The sequence below is a fragment of the Grus americana genome, chromosome 3 (assembly GCF_028858705.1).
Source record: "Grus americana isolate bGruAme1 chromosome 3, bGruAme1.mat, whole genome shotgun sequence".
NCBI classification, from domain to species: domain Eukaryota; kingdom Metazoa; phylum Chordata; class Aves; order Gruiformes; family Gruidae; genus Grus; species Grus americana.
In genome coordinates this window covers 60808954-60833362 of record NC_072854.1, presented here as the reverse complement: position 1 = coordinate 60833362, position 24409 = coordinate 60808954, and the positions used below count along the sequence as shown (strand labels likewise).

Here is a 24409-nt window from a genome sequence, read left to right as displayed (position 1 = left end):
CAGCCGGGTTCATCTGAGAATCCTGGGCACACACAAATGTAACAGACGGCTCCAGTTCAGGTTTTATTTGTATTGTAGTACAATAAGAGTGCAATTTGAATGTACAAATATTGAACAAAATGTAAAAATATTATTTATGCAATGCTATGGAAGGAAATTAACAGAGCAATGCAACTTACTTCATACTGACCCTGTTTCACCTCATATTATGGCAGGCACCAGTCACCTACATCATCTGGAAGGGGCACAGAGAATTCTTGAAATCTGAAGGAACTCCAGCCAAAGAACAGCCTAGCAAAATCTGTGGGAAGATGTAAAATTCTCCCAGCTCCGTGCAGCGGAAACGCTCTGTTTGTTCTCAGCTCTAAAGACTGAGCAACTGCCCACCGCAGCGCTAAGGGCTGCCAAAAATCTTGATCCAACTCTCTCTTCTTGCAAACGTAACATTCTGGAAAAGTCCTCAGTATACAGGTAGCTAGGCTTTCTCGCATTTAAAGTGCATCTGGTTTACATCTTACGTACATATACCAAGTACAATGACTTTCCCTGACAAATAGTTACAATAATCCTCCAAGAAAGAAGGATGCCTCACCTAAGTACCTGCTGGTGGCATCCCTAGTGAAACGCATGCATTTTAAACCTAGGATGTGCCGATGCACTGTACGCATTTAAGTATACTTTTCCTCCGTGCTTCGTCTTTCCCCCTGTGCCTTATTCATTTATAAATCAGACTTTCCAACTAGGAAGTGGTGGGTGAAATAATTCTCCCACCATTGGGCAAACAAACCTATGTTGGATATAAAGCCAAAGCAGCAGTCCTGACTTTAGCACACTGTTTTTCTCCACTGTTGTGGTAACTATACTGGAGACTGCATCTGCAGACATGAATGAATAGATTTTCTTTTTTGCTAATATCCTTACCTCAAAATACACACATTTTCCTTCGTGTGCTGAAGGACTGTAGCAGGCTCCCACATAAAAGGCTGGGACTCTATTGTGCAGCATGAACAAAAAGTATTCTATGAAGTCAAACTTTATTTTTCAGTTGCAGCCTTCTCTATACCGATCTTTTGGTAAAATACATTAAAGATGCTGGTGGAAAAACTCACATAACATTTTTGTAATCGTGCAAAAGTAAAAACATTCAGTTATCAAAAAAGCATTGTAATTTCAACCTCAACAAGGTTTGTTTTGTTTTGTTACAAGCAAACAGACAGTTTTATAATCTGTAAAGTATATGCTGTAGCATAAAGTGTCACGTATGTAACATAAAGTGTTTCATTTCTGAACTATGGCACAAATACGTATTAGCCATAACAGTCTCCTCTGGCTACCTGTAGCCTAATTTTTGGCTAATCAGTTTTTATTTTGATAGTATGAAGTAAAAGCTTCGGAAAAGTACAATGGATACATGAAGTAGAATTCAAGAATTCTTAGAAAATATTAAGGTTCCCTTATATAATACAGCATAAATAGGTTTTCTTGATGTCCAGAGAAAGTTAGGGATCCTAACCATCCATGGAGAATTAGCGCCATTAGTTTGGTAAATAAGACTTAGCTGACTCGGTTGTTACACAGTACATTCTCAAAAGCTTGAACACTTCCCAGAAGGATTCAGATGTGTACCGGCTCTAGGAGAATATAAATAGTCCGCCAGTGCTGAACATACGTTTCTTCCTTTCTGAGAGTCCTTACTCAACAGTTCCAGCGAGTCTTTGTGCTTTGAATAAAACATGAGCTCCAGTGGAGAAAGCTGGCTCGTACACATTTTCCATTATCTTCAAAGTTCATTGTGTGAGTTTTTCTCTGCAGCTTTGAACATCAGAATGGAATTAAAGATTTTTAGGGCTGGTCCCAGTTTAATGCTCATTATTTTGACTATGTCTGATTGGGTCATTAGCAGAAATGCTTCTCCATCAATTTGCTTCAGAAGAAAAAACACATAAAGCTATTAATAGGTCTGACAGTACAGCAGTATAGACGTTTCAGAAAACATGAAAAGAAAATTCCCAGCAATTTCAGACAGTGTAAAGGAATGGCTGAATACAAACATTTTCAAATGCTTTCAGGATAGCTTTGATTTCAACCTTTTAGACAGATCAGCTCGTCCAAAAGAACAGGATGATGATGATCTTTCTGCTTGAAAACAACTGTCTGGCTAATTTTTAGCTAACCAGTTCTTATTTTTATACTGACAGTATAAAGTAAAAGCAAAATGGGTAAATGAAGTGGAATTCAACTGCACTGCAGCACCATAATGCTTTTTAAGAACTTAGCTACTCCTTTCATGCAAGACTCCATAAGAAATCTTCTGGAGTTCACTCCCAACTGAAGAACTGGAACCCCCTTCAGGGCCACCCCTTTCTATTCATTAAATAGCAAATTAAAACAAATTTGGTCCCAGACATAAATGGGGGCCAGGCTACATAAAACTGCCATTTTGACACAAACCACAACTTTTTGAAACACTACGTATTTTTCCTGCCAGCTTTGCAGTGTTGCTATTTTAATAAACGTTACAAGTGAATATTCTCCTGTAAGCAAATCGCTCTGTCAGCAGGAGTGCTAAATCTGAACATGAAGAGCCACAAGGCAAGGCTCTCACTTCCAAGGGCTTCAGTGGGGCAAACTCTTCTCATGTAGGCTTCAAAGAACTTCGGTATCTGTAGTAAGTCTTCAATGTAACATAAGCAGGACAGCTAGGCCTAAAAGCTAACTATAGTTAAATCAGGAGCATTGCCTAGGCTTAAAGATACTAATTTGTAATTAAGTTTCTGTAGGACTAGAACACAAGCTTTCTGAATCGGACACGCTGCAAAGGAAGACACACAACGTCCACCCCAGCACTGTAAGTCGAGGGACACTGCAGTGAGAACAGCATCACGCAGTTACCACAATTACTTTGTACTCATGTCACGCACAAAGCTGGGCTGGGTGGGCTCACAACCAGAAGCGTGCAAACACGGGGGTACCCAGCTTTCTGCAGCATCTTAATATCAGCAGGATGAGGGTTCATTTCCACAGCAGAAGTTTGAATCAGTATTTTCTACCCACTGAAAGACCTACTCATGCCAGCCAGTCCATGCCGGTTGGCCTCGCTGGGAGGTTTAATTTACTACTTACAGACAAAGCATGAGAGGCTGAATCTTAAAGAGGGGAAGTATTTTCTTACACCTCTGAGAATGAAAGTGTTTAGGATTCATCCATCTCTGTGGCACTTCCCACCTCCTGGCTTGATCAGCAATATGCCAGCTTTTATTGATCTTAAATTCATTGGTGAGACACTCTTCAGTGACATGGGATGATCTAGTCCTGCATACCTGCTGCAACTCTAAAATGCCTAACATCTAAACAAGTGCAAAATGCCCAGAGATGCTGCTTGTCAGTCCTTTGATATGCAACTGTAATAGTCATTACAATCTATAGCACAGCCTGAAAACTTTTGTCACAGTAGATTAGCCGGGCCATCTGTATGCATTTTCCTCAGGAGGTCCCCTCTCAATGTCTACGTACGACAATTATTCTTCACTTGAAAGGCTGGCTGACTTAGGATATTACAGCATCAGACTCTGCCCGTTCAGGTGGTCTGGCTGGGATAAGCACCTGAACTATTCACTTCGACAATTTGTGATAAAATAGCCTTCTTGAAACTAAGCATTAACAGGAGTAACAAACCTCTGAGCGCAAAAGAAAAAGCCAACCCAGCTTATAAAGGAGTATTGTGCCTAAAAGCCTTATCACTTCCTAATGACAACTTTGTCACAATAATCTTCTCAGACACCAGAAAAGCACACCTGGCATGCTAACAAAGTGAGTACACACTCCTTTGAACCTCATCAGAAGCCTTCAGATTTCTCACTTCCCGCTCACTCAAATCACATTCATAAACTGGCTATATCAGGAGGAAGAGCATCAAGAGCTAAGTGTGATCAGGCAAGATGCAAAGAGTTTTAAGAGGTGGTTAGCTTGAACCACTGCTCTGCTTTATTTTACTTATTAACATCCTGCAGAACTACAATAACATACTTACAAATTTCCTCCAACCAGATTAAGAGAGAATAGTAGTAAATCACAAAGTTCCTCCTCTTCTATTGTTAGTTCTAAGTAATTTCAGTTGCAGTAACAAAGCCAGAGAAGCATGAGACCTGGCTGACCCTTAGCTATTTTTATCCTCTTTACTTCCTTCCCACTCTATGACCTGCAAACCAGCCTAATCTTTCATACATTTACGTCTGACTTTAAACACACACATCACCCTACTACTTTATAAGTATTTTTAATCATGACATAAAATTAATCTTTCCACCAACCTTTGTACTCTGTGTCTTTCTGAAATAAAATTCACCCACCTCATCTTTAAACACCTTGCCATGTTCTTCACATCCTGGTAAACTCCGTATAAATTCAGAGACCTGCCACCAAAGTATACAACAAAAGATTTAGTAAGACTGGTGTTTTCTCAAAACAGTCTTAAAGATTGACAGTTTTTTAGCTATTGTTTTTATAACTTTATATTCGGTGTTCCACCTTTTTCTCTAAGTGTGTGGAGTCATGCAGCTGGGTGTTTAAGGACAGGATTCACAAAATCTGCAAACTAATCTCCATGTGCCACTCTTGTCCACAGGACACCTAAGAGTGGGATATGGCTTCTCCCTCAAAATTACCCAGGTTATTCTATCCATGCAGATCCAGACCATGAATCTTCTCTTGGTGAATCACTTCTCACAAACCAAAATGGTTGCTGCCTTCCTCTTCTTTATTCTGTACAAGCATAGAGATTAGCAAATCCTTTTTCAAAGTTCATCCTTTTTCCTCTGATTAGAGATCTGACTGTTCTAGCTGCTGAAAACCGCCTTAGTCATAGTAAAGCAGGGACTAGACCCTGTCTGTCCAAGCATTACTACATACTTGAACAGTGACAGGGCTCTTACCTTGAAACCAGGTGTCATGGCCTGACCATATCCATACCATTCCTCTCTGCACTATATTCTCACCCTCCAAAACAACGTGACCCATCCAAACTATGCACCAGGAATAGTTCTTTGGTCCATGCTGACCCCTAAACCATTCCTCCAAGATGTCTGTGGGTGCTAGATGTTATTAGTGTAGACCCTGAGCACCTGATCTACCGGGCCACACATTTAGCACTTTTCTTTCCCTTTTTAACCCCAGTGAATATATATATACACACACACAGAGATACATATTTATATCTATGCCTATCTATACACATATGAATTAATACTTACTGCTTCTAGGGCTGGATGGCAGCTGAACGGGCATTTTGGGGATCTGTAACATTAGGTCTGGCTGACTTTAATCCTCTGAGTACTAATGCATCCTTGTTCATTTATGGGGTTAATTTAAAGCTCTGAATCAACCAAGTCTTCAAGGGAAGAGGCAGTGAGACAGAAGATACAGGGGAAACCTACCTCATCTGTACTCCACTTAGAAACTTTACTGGCTGGGATCCCAGCTACACTTGGAAGGAGCTTGCTCTGCTGTTCCCAGCGCAAGGGTAGGCCAGGGATTTGCAACTTGGAAGACACAATAATTGGTTGAGAAAGAAGCCTCTGTGTGTTGGGTTCTTCAACATCTTTAAAAAACAAGAATTAAATCCCTCAGTCAGCGATGAGATCAGTCACAGTAAAAGCACGCTCATTTCTATTGATATATATGGGCGTCCCTACACAAGCAGTACAGTTTTGGTTACACCAGAGTTAGAGGACTACCATGACTGTTCTTCCACTAGTGTGACTGTGATTACATTGGCTCTACATATATGTAACTACTCATACAAGGGAAGAATCTCTTCCAACACAATTCTATGCCAACACAACTGTTGGCATACCACACCATAGGTCAAATAATTTTAAATATTTTGATACAATAAATCACACCCACATTTAATAGTTGTACAGCAGTGCAAGAACTAACTTAATTTCAGGGTTGAACTGTTATAACTTCATCAAAAGCAGCACTGCAATGCTACAAAATTCCAAGTGAATCAGTTGTACAGTTCCAGCCCACACAACATTTATGCCTCATCCACAACAAAATGTTTTTCAGTTCTTCTGAGGAAAAACCACAAATGTCTGCAAATTCCCTGCTCCCACTTTAACCGAATGTTTTATTTGGAAAATAACATTTAACTTCTCTGTGGTGTTATGGGGGTTTTTTGCAAGGTCGTTTCTCTTTTTATCTTACTTATCCATAATGGAAGGAATGAGCTCCCATCCCACCAGCGTCAAAGGTAATGTACTGGTGGGAGGGCGGCTTCAGCCACATGCTGCTGTTGCTGCTGCTCTGGAGAGCAGCAGCAGTTGCAGATGTGTGTAGGTGGAAAGAGTGAAGAGGCGTGCCTCGAATGATGTCAAACTTCGTAAGACATCTATGTTCATTTAGATCCATCGCAAATGAAAAGCAACGTGCCTGCTATGAACTCAGGCCTGAATGCTTCCCAATTGCCGACTAAAATTGTGAAAAACCTGTGGAATTAATTTCTGAATGAAACAAACAACAAAAACACTATGCCCAATACTTCTTACTAACATGGCTTCATGCAATCACTCACGAGTCTCTGTGCTATTTTTGTTTGGATCGCTCACTTCTATTACAGCTCCATCCTATTTCCTTTTTTGGGAAGCTGCTATTATTCAGTTCTCCCTATCCTTACGGTTCTAGTTTTCATACATTTGTGCCCCACAACTAGGGCACAAATTCCTATTACAGATTTTTGCCAGCACAGTGGGACTGGTCTAGAATATATAATGTGGCCAATATAGGATGTGATTACATTTGTTTTGTGTTGTTCTGCTCCTCCAGTTTAAATTTTTGTTACTTTCAAGACCTACCCTAATTTTATATCAATGCCTATTATTCAGAAGTTGACTCTTAAGCCATTTAGTCAGTATTGTCAGCCCACTGATTAAATTTTTAAATAGACTCCTTAATCTTTTCCTAACATCATACTCTTACTCTTGGAAGTGAGTTCCCTACATGTCTGTTTACACTTCACTGTTGTTCTTCAAATGTTCCTTAGACCTTCTACTACTAAAAATCTCCATGAGAAAGGAGTCTTGTAAGACAGCAAGCGTGCTGAATGTAAAGCCTATTTTCCCAAATAGTATCTTGCTCACTGTTCCCTTGAATCTCCTCCTCACCCTTATCTCCTGATCTTTTCTTTCTAAAAGAGGTCTCTTAAGAGTTGAAAATGTAAGTATTTAGCTATTATTTTTGTTTTCCAATTGCAAAGCATGTGATACACTGATACTGTAATCTAAATAGCAGATGACAATACTGTGTGAAGAAAATTCCAAGCAAATTGCACTCCATTTATGCACGTTTAAGCATATGTATACAGAAGAGCATATTGGTACACGCATAGCGAGTAGCAGCAATGACAGCTAAGGTTACCTATCTATCCCATATGTCTCTATTTTCAATAGTTTACAGCTGTGTCAAATCCTAACAGTTCCAGACGAAAAATCTGTGCTGTGCATCTCTCCATGCTGTTTTCTTGGAAAACTTCAGGCAAACACAGGTCAGCTGGTTATGAATGAGGTTAGTAGAAAATAAGTTCACTAATGTGACACTGCATAATGCTAAACCTTGTACTTCATCTATTCACATTCAAGAGCTCTATTTACTGACACAGAAAGGAATTCAGCGCCTAATGCCTTTGAGGATGCGGGCAAAAATGCCTCTCCTTCTCACCCTGTGTCCTATCTGCCTCACAGGTAAGATGAGGAGCACAAAAATGAGCATGTAAAATGCTAGTTTACCCAACCAGATGCAGGAAAAGAAAAAAACAAAAAAAAGGCCTCAACCCCGCAGCAGGTATAACCACATCCCTGACAAAGGGAAGTTCAGGTTTACTGTGGGTAACCTCTTGCAAAAGACAGTGCAAAACACAGTATTTTGATTACAATCTATGTCTGTTGTATCAGACATCTAAAAGTTCTCCCTACCCTCATGTTCTGGTATTCCTTGTTCTGCAAGCCCTGCTTCCCATAGAGAGGCAATCTGTATTTGCGGGCCAGAGAAAATACGTGATGTACTCCAATTTAGGTCTCAATTTAGACATTTAGGAGAACAGTAACTGGAGGTACACCATGGGTTAGCCAGTTTCATCGCAGTGCCACAAAGAGCTCACTGAACCACGTAAGTGAAGAAACAAAATCTGCTTGCCAGCTCCACGTGAGATAGCAGAACCAGATGCACTAAGTTCAGACTCTAAGAACACTGATCAGTGTTCTTCTCTGCTGACATTTTGCTTCAGCTTTAGCCCACCTGCCTCTACATTCTTCTTCATACTTAATGCAATTTTGTTATCTTTTTCCCTGAACCATGTCTTCCTTAATTCACGTCTATCTTCTTAGTGAGTTACCTTCCAACAAAATACAACCTGAAGTTTCAAAGAAGCTAAATGGCAAACATTTTTCGGCGTTAACGAGAGACCATTAACACTGTTCATTCCCTCCCGCATGTTCTAGCTCCTAACACGTATCAGCTTTTTAAACACAGGTTTTGTGTCCGCAAAAAGAGCTAGTATGAAGGGGCCCTGATTTCAGTGCAGTTCTTTAGCTTCAAATAATCATTCTCCAAAAAAAGAAATATAGCAGTACACATTTTATGAAGTATCGGTAGAGAACTGGTCACATGAGTATGGCAAAAGTAGGTTGAAGAATAATAATGTGACATGAAGAAAAAAATAGGACAACAAGCACAGGTACCAGTAGTCACAGTTCACAAAAGTCTGCACAACTGCAATTATTTTAGCTTGAGCTTTCCATGACTATGATAGCAAGAACTCAATGATCCATTTCTATCCTGAAGATTAAGCATTATGGCACATTTAAACAAATAATGGCACAAAATTATGTGTATAAAAAGGAGGTAAAAAGGATAACTTTGTTAAACAATAACGCAAGAAAGTGTTCTAGTTTTATAAATCTAATTCTGCAAGACCCTACACAGAAACGCATCCTAAGTAGTAAGCAGAGCTCATGGTGAAACTTTATCCAAATAGTATATACTGACAAACTCAGAAAGCTTCACAAAATCAGGCTAGTTTTCTTAGAATAAAAGAAGAACTGCAGATAATTAAATGTTCCAAACTACTGGATTTTAATTTTGTTGTACTGTGTTAGATAATGCAAAGTCAACAACAAAACAGTATGTTTCCATTCTGCTGAAACAAAATACTTCAAATGGCCAAAAATTCTCTTTCTTTCATCTGCTTTAAAGAGAGTCTTCTTTTAATGCTTCATTTTCTCCAGAATTCTGAACATCATGTTTCAAAACACTGTAAAAATCTGAATTTTTTTACATCTTTTGCACAGCTCTTATAATAGATGGAACCTTTCATACTTCACAAGGTTTTCAGAGTGCCTCTTAGATCTATCTGAAAACTCCTGGCAGACAAACAATGTTTTAAGATAAAAAGAAATGTATCAGAGGTAAATACTTAAAAATAAAACATCACCTTAACTTTATGCAATGCTCTACTAGTCTAGAAGAATTTCCAAGGTTTTACAATGATGAACTCACTTAAAACTTAAGAAATGTAGCCCTTGAAGAACCACAGTTACTCAAGTCTCAAGATTTCTGATGAAAACCTTACAAATTTTGTTGCACAACAAACTGAAGGAAAAAATCTAGAAATTTAAGTAATTAAATTATGAAATTAAGATGTTTAGCTTCTCACTCAAGTTGCATGAGTTAATGAAAGTATTGCAGCAAAAGCTGCACTGAAACAATGCACTGACTCAGTCCAATAACTAAATACCCTAACATACTAAGTTTCACACATGCAAAATAATTATCAAACTTAAGACTGTGATGTTCTGGAATTGTGTTGTATTCTTTCTAAACAATGAGGATAAAAATGAATAATGAACAGCTACCTCAATCTGTCCAACTGGATCAGTGAACAGCCAAGAGTTTTGACACAGCAGTACGCATGACCACAGAGAATCACTGAACCAAAGAAAAGTCCACGTTGGAAGGTACTTTTGGAGACCCTATGATGCATTCTTCTGTTAAGAGCAGGGAATTAGACTAAGTTATCCAGGGCCCTGTCAAGCCAAGTCCTAAATATTTCCAGCAAGGGAGATTCTACCTCTTTTCTGGACAGCCTATTCCAGTTCTTCTCATGGTGAGGAGTTTCTTCCTTATATTCAGACAGAATTTCCCCTGAAGCAACTTGTGCCCGTTCCCTTTTTTCCTACCACTCTGCAGCCTGGAGGAGAGGGTGCCTCCATCTTCTCTGTAACTACCTTTTAGTTACTGGAGGACTGTGACTAGATTCCTCCAAGCCTTCCCTTCCCAAATTCCTTCAACCTTTCCTCCTATGTCAAGTCCTTCAACCACCTAATCATTTTGGTTGCCCTCCGCTTGACTGTCTCCAGTTTTTCAGTGAAGTACAAATTTCAGCCGTCCCTCTGTACCACTCATGAAAAAGAAAGGGCTCATTCTGCATAGGGGCTGCTGCAAAGTATCAGACTGCACAACAGACCGAGGTTGGGTTGAATAAATCACCTTACCTTTGCATTATGCCTGTAATGTGTAAATGCTAAAGTCTGCATCTTTAACTTCCTTTCAATACCCTTTCAAAGCAACAAATGAACATAATACCTTTACAACTCAGCCTGGTTTAATCACCTATTTTTAGAAGTCAGTGGAAAAATATTATTGAAATGAAACTTTTAATACCAGTATTCATTTTGCACTCATCTTTACAACTGCAATAAAGTTGTTGGCAAAGCCTTTGTTGATTACAAGATAAAGAAACACAGGGTTACTGTTAAGAAATTTGTGAGCACAAGTAGTGAATATAGAAAACACGTTGCAATGCAGTTTCATAAAGAATTTCAAGGAATATCGCACTTCTTTTGTTCTGCAGATTTTAATACGAAACAAATGAAGTACTGCCAATTTACCTTTAATTTCATTTGAAATGAGCAGCTTATTTTCTGTCTCCTCTTCCTCACTCTCTTTGTTCTTTATAGAGTCCTTTGTTTGTAGTACTCCACTGAGGAAAATAAGATGTTCATTTTTTATTAATACATCATAAAAATCACTAAGCATGATGACATCTCTTGCTAACAATGCTATTAACACTCCAGGATTCCCACACAAAGGATGCTGTATCATCATAAAGTAAAAAAGAGGATCTAATTTCTGACTTACACAGATGGCGTAACTACTGACATGAATTTTGCAATGAAGGCTCAAGAGTAGTGTAAAGTAAGATCACGTAAATTGTAGCAACACACTTGACTTCGTAACTGAAACTGGAAAATATACAAATGAAGGTAGTGGATGTATCCATGGCAGAAGATGGGAAAAATGAAAAACACATACATAGCTGCATCTGCTACAAAGCCATAATGGTTATCCAGGCCATTTTCAGGAGCTGTCTGAAACAACATCTACTCCCTTTTCTCTGTCTGGCCTTCATCTCCAACTCCTGTACTATACTGACACACTGTCGTGCAGCTGTTCATAATCCCAGTGAAAAAAATCTGTATTCTTTTGTTACTGTTTTCATGACTTCTTACCCAGCTAAAAGAGCTGCTCTGTGCCTGCTGCCTGTGGCTGCTCCCTCAGCTTTGCCAGCCCAAACATTTGCAAAGAGGGAACGCCTCCCCCCCATCAAGAAAAACGGGACAAGAGAGGTGGGAATAAGAGAACTTCTAACGGGGTGGGTGTATCTTCATCTTAAAGCCAGCCCCTGGGAAGTTCCTTTTCAAACTCCACCTTCAGAAGGTATTTCCAGCCTGGTTTCTTACAAAAATGAAGCTTATACAAACTCGCTGACATTATGTGTGTATTTATTTCCTTCTGCTTTTAAGAACTTGAGAACACACTGGCCAATTTTTACTAAACCATCACAGATGCAGAGCTCTCAGAGACAGTAAGTACATAATGAACATTTTCTAAAAATAGGCACCAGACAGAATGATCTTAAAGTCAAGACTACAAGAAAGCCCACTGCCTGAACTCATGCTTTACTGTCTACCAGCAAAGCAGTCAACAAGAATCCCTTTATAAAAGTCTCAAACACAGATAAAAAGCCAAACTAGAACTAACACCTTGCTAGACATCAAGATTAGCTAACCTAAAAACACAAATCCACAGAAGAGACAGCCTTGTTTAATTCCATTGTTTACATTTATAGTATTAAATACAATTTTTATATTAAATACTATTTATGCTACTAAATACGAGTAAGCATTTGGGAATAAATCAGCTAGGAGCTGCAAGGTCACTGACGTCAACAGAAATATATTTAACACACTATTAATGGTGCAAAATGAACACAACAAATCAGAAAATCCAGCCTTTGTAGCACGGTAGGACACACATAGTAACGGCATGAGAAGCAATGCCAGTGGAATGCATACGGCAGGCATCGCTTGTCATTGCAGTCCTTGCCACAAAGGACTGCTCCACAGTATCTTCCTCAGAAATATCACCTGCATTTTTTACTTAAAAATTCTTTGCCTAACCTCCACAAACACAGCAAACTTCTAAAGTAGGATGCTACAAAGTAGTGCAATTAATTCCAAAGTCAAAGAAAATGAATACTGTAATTCAACATAAGGAAGAGAGATCACCAACACCTGTGAGGAAGCATGTATCTTCCTATTTTCTTGAGGCCAATTTTCATAGTGACATACATCCAGAAATTTTATCTTACTAGTAAAGTACAAGATAGTATCATAAATTGAAGGGTTTGGGGAAGGGGTTGGAAGATAAATTTAATTTTCTTTCAAGAAGTAATGCCATTTGATTCCCAAGCCTGAGGGTTCACCTTCCTTAATTGTAAATATTTCCAGAGTGGAAATCCTATCACAGTGAAATTCTTTTGCTGCTCTGAAGACAGTATAAAGATACGTTCAAATTAAAATTGAATATGCTGTAGGCATGTAATTTTTATCTTGAATTTTAATCTCAGGAACATTCCAGAGGGACAGATTGTAGTGTTTATACACATATTTTTGCAAACCAAAATTTTCTAGTGCAATTGTTTGTATGCACAAGTATCTCTTACTAGTTTAAAAAAAAAAAAAAAGAAAGAAAAGGAGTAAGTGGAACTGGAAATTATCTGAGTACCACTTAGATTTAACACAACAAAATAATTCTCAAGGTTGGCTCCGTATGTGGTTGGTTCCTCAATCAAGGACTTCTATGAAACAAAAGATTACCTGGAACATGAAGGAATAGCCAACTGTAAAAAATAATTAAATCCATACTATGAGCTCAGTAGCTAAAGAGCACACAAGTACATGTATCTGTGTCTTCAATTATGCATGTGTACTTTGAATACACATCTAAAAAGATCCACTGGGTATTGCAATAACCAGATGCTCAATATTTTATAACTCTAGCAGTTCATATATACCTAATGTTGTGAATGCTATTTTTCATGCCTTTTTAAAAGGAAGTTTATTCAACTAAAAGTCCTCTGACTATGCTGGATACATAGAGAATGTGGAAAGCTAGATGATAAAATGCAGAAAGTCATCAGTGTATTCATACAGTTCAAACACAAACTGCAAAGCCTCTGGATAATTCAAAGTTAGCATGAGGCTGTTATTCTCTGAATAAAAATGACTCACTAGAGTGAACAGATAGCACACGTATTACTTATTTTAGGGCTTCATAAAGGTAACACCCTCTAAAAAAATGAAAGACCAATTAAACTGTTCTTCAATTAATTTTAAGAGATATTGTATAAAGTCAAAGTTTATTTCTAAAAAAGATTAATTTACTACAATTATGGTTAAAATGATAAATGACATCTATCATTTAACACAGGTTATTTCAGAATTATGCATGAAACTGTCTTCTGTCTTTTTTTGCTGTTTAAATTCACTTGAGTATGACTAGTGAATGCTATTTATTTGTGACATGGGAATTATATCAACAGTGCTTGATGCTCCTACTAGATTTTTTTCAATATAACTTTAATAATATCACCTAATTGAAATGTGAAAGAATGTTCTAAAGAAAAGCTGACCAATTTTATAATATGCAAAAAGCTAAACATTCCAAAAATATCTTTTGTATTTTGTTGCATATGTTTTTGGAATAAAGGAAGCAACGAATACTAGTTCATGAAAGAAAAAAAAAATCTAGTGGAAAAAGGAAGGGCAGTCATAATACACTGCTAGATCTGGTTAACCCAATTTGGAAAAAAGGTACAATAAAAAATCTTGTAGAGAGTTTACTGCTTCTTAATAAAAGTTACATTTCAATCATCAGGTTTACTGTGAGGTATTTACCATATAATACTAACTCTCCAAAGTCTCTCAAGACACTGTTATTACTAACACTTACAGTTCATGTATTATGAACACAGGAGGATGTAGCTGACATAAATATATAACAAATGATACTTCTTGTTCCAGGGTGTCTTCTATTTCTGTATGAAAACAGCCAACAAAATAATGCACTGATACTGTAACTAATTAAAAACGTAGGGAAGGCTATTGCCTCACATGTCCCCATGAAAACAATGAATTGTATCTTTTTAGTCTCAAAGATAGCCTTTTTATACCATAAGTATTATTTGTCAATGCAAGCTTGGGAACTCTCTCATGTAATTTTTTGTCAAAAAGATATTCCAAATCCTGAGAGTGAAGGAATTACTTTTCATGTTTAGATGTATGCACATATTTGCACATGTACAATAACATATTTGTACACAGAGGCACGGAAGAAGGATCCCAACTTCCAATAATTTCTCTGTTTTGTAGAATTTTTCCTCTCCTCTCCGATACACGTTTTTTATTTCTTAACTACATTATGAAACTCCCTTTACCCTCTATTTCTAATATAAAGACCGCTGAAGAACTTCCATCTCCTTCCCACTGCTTCCAAGAGCTGCACGGACAAATCACTGTGCTGCATTTTAAACTGACCATCTCCAAACAACACACACTTTGAAAGGAACCGATAGTTACCCAGGTGCCCTCTTTTCTTTCACATCGCAGAACAGGGGTTTCTTGCAAGGAGATTTGCTTTCTGCATCTTCCAGCTTAGTTGTTTCTGATACAGTTTTCCCAGACGATCGATTGTGAGCTGAAGATTTCATACTTAGGTGACCAGGGCTGGGGCATTTTCTGTCACTGTTTAAAACAAATTAACAAAATGTTTAAAACTGAGAGCAGCTGAGGAGTTGTTCAACTTACTTTCTCTGTCAGTAAAGAATCGTTAGTGTAACTGAAGAAATACATGGTTTTTGTTTGTTTTAAGAAATGCACAGAAGTTTCTTACTTGCTACCAACAAAATATGAAGCTGACCAGAGGGCTGGAGCACCTCTCCTATGAGGACAGGCTGAGAGAGTTGGGCTTGTTCAGCCTGGAGAGGAGAAGGCTCCAGGGAGATCTAATTGCGGCCTTCCAGTACCTGAAGGGGCCTACAGGAAAGCTGGAGAGGGACTGTTTATCAGGGAGTGTAGTGACAGGACAAGGGGTAATGGGTTTAAGCTGAAGGAGGGTAGATTTAGATTAGATGTTAGACAGAAATTCTTTACTGTGAGAGTGGTGAGGCACTGGAACAGGTTGCCCAGAGAGGCTGTGGCTGCCCCCTCCCTGGAAGTGTTCAAGGCCAGGTTGGATGGGGCTTTGGGCAACGTGGTCTAGTGGAGGGTGTCCCTGCCCATGGCAGGGGGGTTGGAACTAGATGGGCTCTGAGGTCCCTTCCAACCCAAACCATTCCATGATTCTATGAAAATTGTATACCTGGGATTTTCAGAAATCACAATACAGAACTCTCTTCTCCATGAAATCAAAGGTAAAACTTTTAGGCAATTCAACAGGAACGGAATTTGCTTAACGTTATTTCTGATAATAAGCTATCCACTTCAAATATTTGTAACACAAGAAAACTCTGAAGCATTGTTTGCCTCCTATCCCTTCTCTCCCTTTCACAATATACCGTTATGCAGTCAGGACCCTTTAAAAATGTTATGCAGTCTCTCAATTAGGACAATGAAAAAAGTAGCACTGGACACAGTTCCTATCACAGAGAACAGTGCTCAAACTGTTACTGGCTTCACTGGGACGCTACCTGGGCTGCCTGTCAGAGGGTGATTAAGTCACTTCAGATTTCCAAAACCCTACACTTACAAGAACAATCGAACCAGGCAGCACTCTCTGACAGCTGAATATTTTTGTTTGTAAAGCATGAAGCTGAAACTGTCTCCAAGAATGTAATTTAAAATACCATCTATTGAAAATATGTGTTCATTACAGCAGGAACTGGAAACCTTCATTACAAACATTCGCATTTTCACATTTACATTAATGTAGCCCTTGAAAAGAATGGAAAGCCGCTCCTTTTTTCCTTTCCTTCTTTAATTCTCTACGTATCGCCACAGCCCAAAAAAAGCACAGGAGTTGGTGTCCACAATTTCTGATAGAAAATCATTATCTGAAAATCATCACCTTGCTATCACATCCCTTTGTTTTTCCTAGTGCTCCTGCTAGAAGCTTCAGCTACAGACGTTAGCATCATTCTTGCAAAACTCACTCCCAGTAATTTGATTCTCCACTCCCACAATTAGAACAGAATTCACAGTGGCTATTCTTCAGAGAGCAACATTAATTTACAGTCACATCAACAAGGCCACCCCAGCAAACAAAAGAAACACAAATAAATCATTTTCTTCAGTGAAACCAACTGGTAAACAATCCATTTCAAATTCCAATTAACCACTTAGTCGTCTAGATAGTTACACGGAAGATGAAACCGAACTCTTGTTAAGTCATACATAGTAAAATCAGTATCAGTCTTTGACAGCTTGGTGACCTTTTCGATAAGTGCTGATGAAACCATTCCTTCGCTGTAAATGAAAATGGAGATAAATAGGCAAGCCTTTCTGAAACCATTCAGCCATGACACAACTGCAAATTACACTGCAGCACACTGAAATAAAGTACTACTGTTAGTCACAGACATCGCTTCAATCATTAATTACTTGATTACTGGAGAGGTGGATCTTTCATTTGCTTCCACTTTTCTGTTTCTGGGGACAGGACTGGCTGCTGGCATCTCCCCACTCAACCGGTCAGGTAAGAGGCTTTCTTTGTTCAAGTTCATCTCTGAATATGGGCAGCTGACTGCACTAGAAGTTGAAGAAAAGAAATGCCTCCTTATTCTCAGACACTTTACTGACACAGTTCAAATGAAATGACAACAGAGACTAGTTTTCTAGAAGCAGATGCAATCAATCAATATGAAGAAAATTAGAAAAAAATGCAATAAGTAGTCATGCTTTTAAATGTTAATAAATCCACTAATTAAAAACCTCAACCTGAATGTTTTTCGCATTTCCTTTTGACAGCAACTTATGTAGCACAAATTGTATTAATTTATATTACAGTATACATTCTGGAAAACTGCTTGATGAGTATTTAGCTTGTTCTCTCATACTTTTAATGGTATTTTATAAATAATATACAGGGTGCCTTTGACTATACTTACCTGTCTCCAAACAAAATCATATTCCCACATTTATTTTTCCAGTAAAGGAGAGGTACTCCTACTATGTATGTAATGCCCACACAGAAGCTGCATTGCAAGGGCAGAGTATGAGGAACAGTGCACATCCTCTTACTGCAGCGAATGCCCTCTCTTTGCAAATGCCGTTTTGTCATATTCCATTAAAAGATTGTGACATTTTCAGTCCTTCCTATCATTCAACACTCCCTATTTGACCACACTCCAAGTAGAGAGAGAATTTGACACCATACTTTGATAATGACTTGTAACTATTACTCTAACAAATGTAAAAGTCATACCTCCCACAAGAGGTAGGAAAGGGAAGAACAGCAACACAAAACATGCTGGGCTGAACTGGGATTTTGTCTTTACAAGAATGCCATGCAATGTTCAACTGATTAGTCAGGCCACATACTCACACTTCAAAGGTAATAACCCAAATTCTGAAAGGTATACATTTGCCACAACAGTGAATAACAACACACTCAGTTTTCAAATGTCTATTTAAGATACAGGAGAGGCTGTACTAAACATAATGGTCTACTTGTGGTTTGTGAGCCATGACTAACTATGAACTAAAATTGTGATTTCCTACTCACTGGTATTATTACAAGGACCTCTAGAATGGTAAAATGTAAAAACCCCATGTTCTGGGATTTTGTGTATTTTCTTTTCAAGAATGTAACTATCTGCTTTTCCATAAACTACTGCAATGTTGTATTTGTTTCACTGATTGTTACATGCAGGATTTCCAAATACAACTGTCTAATATAAACAAGTCTACCCTGCCACCTCCAAATTACAAAAACTAAATAGAAAACCAGCAGACTTCATTATCATGTTCATTTTACAAAGCACAGAATAAAAAAGGCCTTTTATTCAAAATATGCCATACATTTGCCTTTTCCCTTACCAATGAAGTTCTGGATTCACAGTGTGTATGTATCAACTCCTACAAACAAGACTGGACCAATATTAGTAATCTAATTTTGGTCTTTCCAACATAAACAAGAGCTTGGTGGAAATTTACATTTCTCTCAGCACTTAGCATAAAAGGAGAAAACTCCTCAAGGCTACACAAGCTGAGTCAGTCACTCCTTGCTGGGGTTATCGACACAGGAGTCCAGCAGCATGTCTGATTTTGTCAGTCGATTCATTGGAAAACAAGACAGTATCAACCTTTTTTTTTTTTTAATCCTTGTATAGCTGTGCTGAACTTGAATTATGGAGGAAAAACATGCCCGCAGAATATGATTTCTGCTTTTCTAATCAAGATGAGGTCCCTGTTTAAGGCCGTTCTAAGGAGATGGTGTTCCACAACAGCCTGTACAGCGTTTGCAAAGGACATACAGCCATCCACCCCAGAGGATCTACACAGGACAGTTATCTTTGCCTTCTTCTGAGGAACTGGGTGGTAGTTCCAGCACCTCCTCTGAGATACAGGCCCGGAAGTTCTCTGCCATGAGAACCTTCATACCCGAAGTTTACATAGCAGAATAAGATATAACCAGATGGGTGGCTGGACACTAAAGCGCTACACTTGAAATAGGGTATTTTTTTGTTAGCGAAAATGTTTTAAAGACATGGAACACAATATACAAAGAAAAAAATAACCTGGAATATTTAACTTCTATTTCTGATTTCTCTTAAGCAGAATTTGGCATTTTATTTTAGATTTATTTATATTACCTCTACTTACATTTATTTTTCAACCTACTAGTTTTGTCTGGCTTAGGACTAGCCTCTGCCAGCGTCTTAAAAGGACAAAAAAACATGAACTGAAAGATGGGGAAGAAAAGAGGAACACTAGGAAAGATAGGCAAGTGTTTTTATATTCTCAGTTTCTTATATTGTTGCATCTATCACAATGATGTCTTTTTTTTCCCTTTCAAATTAACTACAAGATAAAAGATACTGGCTTCTATTCAGAAAAAGGTTTTAAGGAGCCAATGCTAGTGGGATTTAAGTTCTTGCTGTGACAAAATCATACCACTGTGATGAAATACAGTTATCAGACACTCAGGAATATATTGGTTAATCTCAGTTCTGCCACTGCTATAAGGCAAAGCATGTAATCTTCTTTTGGCTTCCTATGCTCACAGAGGTGTTCTGAGGCTTAGTGTTTTTAAGCTGATAGAGGGGCTGTCTCAAGGAAACACTAAACACTACCAATGAGGTATTTAACTTCAATTGTGTATTACTAAACAAGCCTTACACCACAATGAAATCTGACAATACAATTTCATCTCCAGCAGGTCTTCTGTTTACCAACACCATTAATATGTTTGAAATTAAAAAATACAAAAAAACCTCAAAATTCAGTCCTTCATCAGAACTTGCCTGTTTACATACTGCTTTTTCCTTTCGCATTTTCTAGAAAACAGAAGTTGAATGACAATTTCAATCAACAGTTATAATATTAATGATGCTTTAGAACACTAAATTCCGCTGAGTTTTTCCTTGCGATTAATTATTCAAGTTGTTGTATCATTTTTAAAAACTCCTTGATAGCCCTTTGATGTTACTATTACTTGGGGCAACAAAAAGAACCCTCATGGTTTCCACTGTTGGCTTTGTTTCAACAAAACACGGCATGAATGAACCTGTGCATGAGTTACATGGTTTCGGATCAATCAGTAAATCCTCCTGAACCTCAATGCCTCCAGCCTTTAGTTCAGTTTAGCTTGCCTACTACAAAGAATAAAAATTTAATCTTGTTATCCCTACATAATAGAAGTATTTGATTTATACAGGACTGTAAGTTTTAGAGACAATTCATCTCAAGGGCTCAGAAGTCTTGATGTTTAGGTTATTTAATATTAAATTACGATTTTTAACTCTTCTGTCAATTTAAACCTGGGTTTCTGCTCCAGCTTGCAGTCTACCTTAGCAGAGTATTTTGAAAACAGCAGAAGTTCAGAAGCCAGTTTCCAAAATGATCAGATGTCCTTGACTTGAGGGTACCAAGGTCTGCCAGAGGCACAGGGAGTATGGCAAGAAGCAAAAGCAGCAGCAGCTACCCAATTTGAAACCTCTACTATACATCTGACAGGGCTGTACACCCTCCAGCGCTGCTTCACAGCTTTGAAACCAGTCCAACACAAAGCTACTGAATTATCATCTGAGCTGCCTCAGTAGGCTCAACCCATGTTTCAGTAAACAAATATTCACATTAACGCCACCCGACCCCCCCGCACAGGAGAGTAATCAGCCATCTCTAAACGTTGGAGGATCAACATAGCACAGCAATTAGCTACCTGCTGTACACTTTGCATCCTACTGAAATGGCAGCTGAGTGGTTGGCAATACACGTGTCCATAATGCAGTTTTTTGAGGAAAGGGAGCCACTGTTTCCAGAGTCCTGCATAGGCTGAGTAAAAACTGAGCATTAAAATACACTTCTGTTTTTATCGAATCAGGAAAGATCAATAAAGGAAAAACCCAATGCACCAATTACTACTTCTTGTATACCATTCTGAAGAATTCCAAGGACCACAGGCCTGGGATTTTCAAGTCAACAGAGGTTTTACATAATCAGCTCTTTCCAGAACTGCCCAATGGAACTAAAGCATCCAGACAGCGTATCCCATTTGTGGTTACTTTGCGACTGCTCTTCTATCACTCTCAGGATCTATCTCTAGTACGGTTACACACATATCTTTTTCTCTGACGTTCAACGGTAGCAGGATAAACTGGGCTACTGATGGGCAGGCATGGAACTTAAGTCTTCTTCAGACATCCGGAGATGCTCCTATCTTCTAGTAACATGCAAAGTTTCTGAAGTACAGAGTCCAACTGGATTACTCAGCCTCAGCTATACCTAATGTCAGACCAGAACATAAGCCAGGATTCTCTCTTAACCTGAAGAAGACGACTAAGGTGGTACTCTATTTGGTAAAAGAAAGTTAATGCTAAAGTATTTTTTAATATAGATTATTAGGCTTTATGGCTGCTAGGAATATTTTGCAAACCTGTGTGAAGCCACAGACAAGTCTCCTGGTTTAGCTGTACTGATTGGAAACGTTACCAATGCCAGCTCCTCACTGCCTTTCAGGTGCAGGTTAATGCCAAGGGATGAGGCTGTATGGCAGCTCCAGGAAAATTCACCCAGATTTGCTCAAACTATCTTCCTTGATGGGTTAAAGAAACAGACTGGACTAACTCACGGATTAGACTTTATTTAGAGCAGCCTATGTCCAGATGACTGCATCTGCTGGTTGTGATATGTGATTAGTAACAAACCTCCAGCAAAAAGGTCCTGACAACATCTGCGAGATATATGCTTTTTATCTGCTTGATTTTTGTTGAGTGATGTCTTTACTTCAGTTGACTTTAGGAAAACATTTTTAACTAGTCTGGAAACAAGTGATACAAATGTTCTCTTTCACAATTTACAATGCATGTTTATCATCAAAGTAATTCTTTTTTAGGAGAAAGCTCCTTCAAAAGTCTAAACCTGACTTGAGTAGCTTATAATGGATTTGGCTGGGGCCAATGACCTTACATAAAAGATAAAGTGAAACTTGAGACTGGCATCAAAATCAGATGAGAATTACTTCAGCAGACACCAAACAAATAGATGTGACATCCCGCTGAGCTGAGGTTTCCTGCGTTTCTGCACTGTGGTTCTCTTACAGCCTCCACCACGGCACATTCGGTTCACTTCAACTTAAACCTAACACGTGTAAAGTTTCTGGTAAAAAACTTTATTCATAGTGAGTTGACCCAAAACACTAATAACCTGTTTACAACTGACCACTTTGTGTTACTGCTTGAACTTGAAAATTAATGCATGCATTGAACATCAGACAGCATAAAATCCACAATCATAAATATGCGGGGATCTGCATAATGCTACCAACCTGCACATCAGTCTCAGTTTCAACTGCGCAGCACAAAACTCTACATCAGCTGGTGATAGATACCAAGTCCTTATTAACATGAACTTTTCCAAAAAGTAAATGCTTTAACCCCACTACATAATTAATCACCAAGGCTTTCATCTGGTTCCTAAGGAACAAGCTCTCAAAATTACTTCAGAACTACTTAGCATTTTAAATTACCATCTTTTCTGCACACAGGCATTTATGCTGTAGATAGACGTTGTACCTCATCATGAAAAAAAGGATAAGCATAGTTAAATACATTTCAAGGTTGCCAAGAGCCAAGGGACTGCTACCTGACGTGGATAATTATACCAATTTCAAAATGTCTTTGTTAATTCAGGAGAAAAGTGATGATACAGTGTTAGAATTTTTGGGGTGACCTGGCCCCTCAAATCTGTAGACTCCAGATAAATAACAAATCTCATTATCTTCCTCAGAAATGCTCAAGAAAAAAAACCCACAATATCAGCACAGAGGGCAATCCAATATAGTTAGTGAATAAGATACTTAACAGTGTTAATTTATTTGCTATGAAACAGCGAATACCTGTCTTATGATCAACAAAATCTCTTTGGTTATATTTTCATCCCCTAGAACTATCAGTTAACGTGCAAATAATAGGATTGCTAAGACCGTAGCAAAAATAAACCACAATAGAGTGCCATGAGTTTATTTCTTTTCTTAATATTCAGGATGAGTAAGTGTAACAACTTTAAATACCATGGAAAATCTAGTTATAAAAACAAAGGCTACATGAACTAACTAGACACATAGCTCTTACTCATCCCTTCCCTGTGAAACATTAGAAGTTTTAGCGCCAAAGTTTACTTAGAGAGAAGATCAGAAATGAAAACTTCTGACACATTCACTTACAGTATCTTTTTTTTTTTTCCCAGGCTTCAGCCTTGGACTAAGAATGGGTATGCTCATCTGACTCCAAGTAATTGAGATCCTCTGAATTGGAAGTCATTGCCGTACAGATCAGGTGCATTAATAAATCATGTAAGACTTAGTCTACCAGGATATGAAATACAACGGGTTTGAACTAAGCAACCAGGAAGCTTTTTAGGCAAGTCTGGGTAACTTCACATTTGCAGTGGACTGAGAACATGAATGCAGTAGGTTACCATATCCTAACTGAAGGATGGTATTGTATCCTCTTAAATACTAACTTGACTTTTTAAGGAGTTATCCTACTGACTGAGTTCAACAAAGCTCACAGGGGAAGGTAGAAAAAGTGAAAAAAAATAAACCAAAGAAAAAGAACATGGATAGAAAAAGGCAGAAGGAAAAGGGTGAGAATAATCTGAAAGTCATAAATGCAGCATACCATGTCATGCTAGAACACCACCACAACTCATACTAAAACAGGTTTTGTCACTGGAGCTATCCTAGCCACGTCCCTCCCTAGAGATAAAGCTTGTACTAGCACTGTTCTGCTTCCTCACAACACAACCACAATGTCTCTGTTGTAGACAGGAAAGAAATTCTTGCAGCAAAAGATGCCTTTTGCACATTAAACATGTAACAACACAGTGAGTTTTGCTGGCAGTTATTTTGTTATGGATGAGTCAAGGCTTCAACCATCGCTAGTACGCCATCAAAACCCTGTAGTGTAATTCTGGCCAAAAGGACATAATTCTGCCACCAGAAATATAAAGAGATTGCACAGCTAACTCTTGGATCATGCTAGTTTAATAATAAACTTAAAAAACATCAGTAGACAAATTACCAAAAAGCAATCCTCTTAGCCATATGACAGCAGAAAGCACAAAGTGCTTCGAGGATCATATGACTGTGTAATGGGAAAATTCCAAGAAAATTTCTGGAAGCCCTAATTTGCAAAAAGGTTATAGGATGATATTTATGGCACTTAGTTCTCAACTTAACATGTTACATTAATTGTATATCCCTTACTTAAATAGTCATATTGTAAATGTTTTTAAAATAATACCTTTTTGACTTAATAAATGTTTCCCATTTATTCTGTCATTGCCTCTCTGCC

General features: G+C 38.2%; 1 protein-coding gene across 14 annotated transcripts in view; it reads right to left on the bottom strand.

The window, feature by feature from the left end:
• Positions 1–896: 896 nt before the first annotated feature.
• Positions 897–24409, bottom strand: part of L3MBTL3 (L3MBTL histone methyl-lysine binding protein 3) — an 83465-nt gene continuing 59952 nt past the window's right edge. For 11 of the 14 annotated variants that reach the window (XM_054819600.1, XM_054819608.1, XM_054819603.1 and 8 more), the window contains 7 exons: positions 19859–19891; positions 16995–17141; positions 14976–15140; positions 10944–11035; positions 5433–5596; positions 4350–4412; positions 897–1924 (listed from right to left, as the gene is read on the bottom strand). In XM_054819600.1, the coding sequence (XP_054675575.1) occupies positions 1781–1924; positions 4350–4412; positions 5433–5596; positions 10944–11035; positions 14976–15140; positions 16995–17141; positions 19859–19891 (808 nt within the window). In that variant the 3' untranslated portion in view covers positions 897–1780. The remainder of the gene's footprint in view (positions 1925–4349; positions 4413–5432; positions 5597–10943; positions 11036–14975; positions 15141–16994; positions 17142–19858; positions 19892–24409) is intronic. The other 3 variants (XM_054819613.1, XM_054819599.1, XM_054819601.1) reach the window with 2 other exon arrangements.